The sequence below is a fragment of the Aptenodytes forsteri genome, unplaced genomic scaffold, assembly GCF_000699145.1.
Source record: "Aptenodytes forsteri isolate BGI_AS27 unplaced genomic scaffold, ASM69914v1 Scaffold16, whole genome shotgun sequence".
Classification (NCBI taxonomy): Eukaryota; Metazoa; Chordata; class Aves; order Sphenisciformes; family Spheniscidae; genus Aptenodytes; species Aptenodytes forsteri.
This window is the reverse complement of record NW_008794753.1, coordinates 1,073,790-1,077,059: the sequence shown is the minus strand read 5'-3', so window position 1 is coordinate 1,077,059 and position 3,270 is coordinate 1,073,790. Positions and strand designations below refer to the sequence as shown.

General features: G+C 42.0%; 1 protein-coding gene across 1 annotated transcript in view; it reads left to right on the top strand.

The window, feature by feature from the left end:
- Positions 1-3,245, top strand: part of DFFB (DNA fragmentation factor subunit beta) — a 6,120-nt gene extending 2,875 nt beyond the window's left edge. The window contains exons 2-6 of the mRNA XM_009274219.2: positions 3-221; positions 939-1,018; positions 1,189-1,359; positions 1,593-1,693; positions 2,198-3,245. Of these exons, the coding sequence (XP_009272494.1) occupies positions 3-221; positions 939-1,018; positions 1,189-1,359; positions 1,593-1,693; positions 2,198-2,414 (788 nt within the window). The 3' untranslated portion in view covers positions 2,415-3,245. The remainder of the gene's footprint in view (positions 1-2; positions 222-938; positions 1,019-1,188; positions 1,360-1,592; positions 1,694-2,197) is intronic.
- The last annotated feature ends 25 nt before the right edge of the window (positions 3,246-3,270 follow it).

Here is a 3,270-nt window from a genome sequence, read left to right as displayed (position 1 = left end):
AGCCGGCGCCGCCTCGCCCGCGCAAGCCGCAGGTGCCAGCGACATCGAGCGGTTCCTGGCTGCCTTCTACAACCAGAGGGATGCCGTCGTCGAGGCGGCGCGGAAGCTGCTCTCCGACGAGCGGGCCCCCAGGAGGCAGAAGCTGCTGGCGGACCTCATCCACAACCTGAGCGAAACCATCCTGGCCGAGGACAAGGAGGACGACAAGAAATGGTTTGAAGGTACGTCTGTCGCCCGCAGGGAGCTGCAGAGGGGAACCAGGTCTCACTCTGCTCAAGAGAGTCACTTCTGTCAATTTTACTGTTCTTAAAGAAAAGTAGTTTAAAAAATTGGGAGTCCTTCTGGCTGGTGTGATTTGGTACCTGGGCAGGGGATTAGTTATCACTTCCATTAGCATGCGTTTTTAAGTTTCTTTTGAAAACATGCATATTTACTATCAAAAAATGGTAAAAAAAGCAACGTTCCCTCTTACTCTAAGATCGCTCTAGAATACGTTTTTCCCCATTGATGTAGGTCTGCGTTTACAATCTTTTAGCAATTTGCTAATAGTGTATTGAGAATTTGCATGTATCAGCTAGCTAACCTTTCTTTATCTTTTCTTTATACTTTCTTTGCAAGTTCCCCCTCCCATTCCCAAGTCGTTGTTGCAGTTCTTCCTGAACAATTCCATTTTCTTTTCACAATCTTTTAGTGTTCTGTGTATGCACATTAACAAGAAACAGTTAACAACTATAATACCAGCTCCTGCTCTCGCAGCAGATGCTCTGCACGGTCCTTTTAAGTGCTAAGAGCGGGGTAGTCTTGAACCAGTAAAATAAAAATGGGAAAGAAAAAAAATCTGTGCGTACTGAGTTTGTGAAAAGAAGGGATAAATACCCAGCTAGGCAGAAGCACAGCACTAGAAGTACTGAGTTACAACACAATCTAACTCCCTTTAGGTCTACAGTCTCGTTTTAAGAACAAATCAAGCTACATGCGGTACAGTTGTGAAAGCAGAATACGAAGCTACATGAAAGAGGTAAAAGTCTGTTGCAGTAACTTATTTTCAAGCTACTACTAAAAGTCATTCTGTGACGACATATACATAAAACGCTTTTACAGTGCAACGTACTGATTGTAGAAAAGAGCCTCAGGCTGCTACAGGCACCAAGGAATGATTGGGGTTTTTTTTTTCCCCCCCCTCTCTAGGTTAGTAGTTTTATTTCAAATGTTCATCCTACAGCGAGAGATGCATATAAAAGGATAATTGACCTGATGGCAGATAAACTGAAATCTGTGAAATACAACGGATGCTACTTTGACAGAAGAGAGGAGGAGGCAGTCCGCCTGTGCACTACGGAGGGATGGTTCTCTTGTCAGGTAAGTTCAGGCCTTTCTAAAGCAGAGAGTCTTGGTTCCAGCAAGCAGTGGCATGACTTGCAATGACGTCAGAGGAAGGAACGGTTACTTGGATGCTTGCGTAGTGCGGTATCAAGTTTGGCAGGGTGATGTCATAGCATGTGTGATCTATCTTTGGTTAGTTATAGCAAGCAGAAGGACTGCGCTGGGGTGATGAGCAGTACGCCTTTCATTGTAGCCGTCTTGTTTTACAGGGACCTTTTGACAGAGATGACTGCCCATGTAAGCATTCTATCAACCCCTACAGCAACAGGGAAAGCAGGATCCTCTTCAGTACCTGGAATCTCGATCACATGTATGTACAAAGTATTAATCCAAACCTACCTGTTCCATGCCCTTCATCCTAGGCAGGAAAGGCGTAGCCATTGAGCGTTTACCTCGTCCTTCCCCGCACTGTGCAGTTAGCTCCGCTATGAATAGTGCGTTGTGATAAAAGATGCTTGGATGCTGCAGCTGTTTCTGGTTACAAAATCCTAAAGAAAGATTATAATGCCGTCTCTCATTAGCTGCTTTGTTTCTGTTCAGATTTTCTTTGTATGGAAACATACCCCTCCTTACCGCGTTATCCTTTGTGAAGACTCCTCTCTGGCAAAAAACCCTCAGACCCATTTTCAGGCATTGTGCACTTGTGAAGGAAACAGGATTTGCTAAACTAATTTCCTCAGGAAAAAAAATAAATCATAAACCTAGTTATGGTGAAAGAATTCAAATTCTGCCTGGCTCTAAAAGGGTGACGGAGACTTGATTATTATGAAAAAACTTATGATGGCAATATTGTTTTCTCTTTTGTGCACTGAAGAATAGAGAAGAAACGTGCTGTTGTCCCAGAACTGGCAGAAGCTGTCAAAACACGAGATGGAAGAGAAGTGAACTGGGAATACTTCTATCAGCTGCTGTTTACCGTGGATAATTTAAAGCTTGTACATATTGCTTGCCATAAGAAAACCAATCATAATCTCAGCTGTGACAAAACTAAAATTTACAGAAAAAGGAAGCAAAACCACAAGATTTCGTAGCGCTATCTCTGGAAGTGACTTCTGCTGTTTTCAAAATCATGTCACATGGTATCATTTTTAAATAGCTCTAGTTTCTTAAACAAAAATTTATTTAAGAGTCCCTGGCAAAAGAGACTTGCTACGTAATTCAACTGCAATCTCACAAAGCATACATTCCTATCATGCCTAATTCTACTCTCCCGTCTTCTCACTTACTACAAGCCTTCCTTAGATCACACTGTGTTACGTATAAAATACAGCTGTGAGTCAGAGTATAAAAATGAGGCCAGAGGCTGACACTGATTATGCCCTACAATCTCTTTCTTGCCATGACAAATGTAGGCCCAAAACTTACTTACACAGAAATGAAACTTAGACAAAACATTCCTTAAAAACTGATCTGAGGGGACTTGTAGGTTTGTGTTTCTCTGAACATTAAGCCAAACAAAGAATACTTCAGGATAATTACTTTGCTCTGTGCCTTTTCCAGGCAGACAACCACTGTATTTCAGGTATGCCAAAGGGCGATCCAGTGACAGAGCTGCTAGCTCTTCTGTACCAAAATACCTGCACTCATCCATGACCGCTCCATTTGCTGCTGCTCTAGACATGCATCTCCTAGAAGGAAGAGCAAGGCCATGGCATATCTTTGCTTTTACCACCTTTGTTCTTTGTCAGCTTTCCCATTGATTTCCCTCTCCTTTCAAGCAGTTTCTGCCTCTTTAGCTTGAGTTTGCTTGAAGCAATACAAGCGATGTTACTGTATAATAATCATGTTTACCATATTGCTTTTGTAAAACACTTCCTACCTCAGGTAACAAAATACAATTTTTACTTGATTTTTTTTTTTTTTTTTTTTTTTTTTTTAGTATCAGTT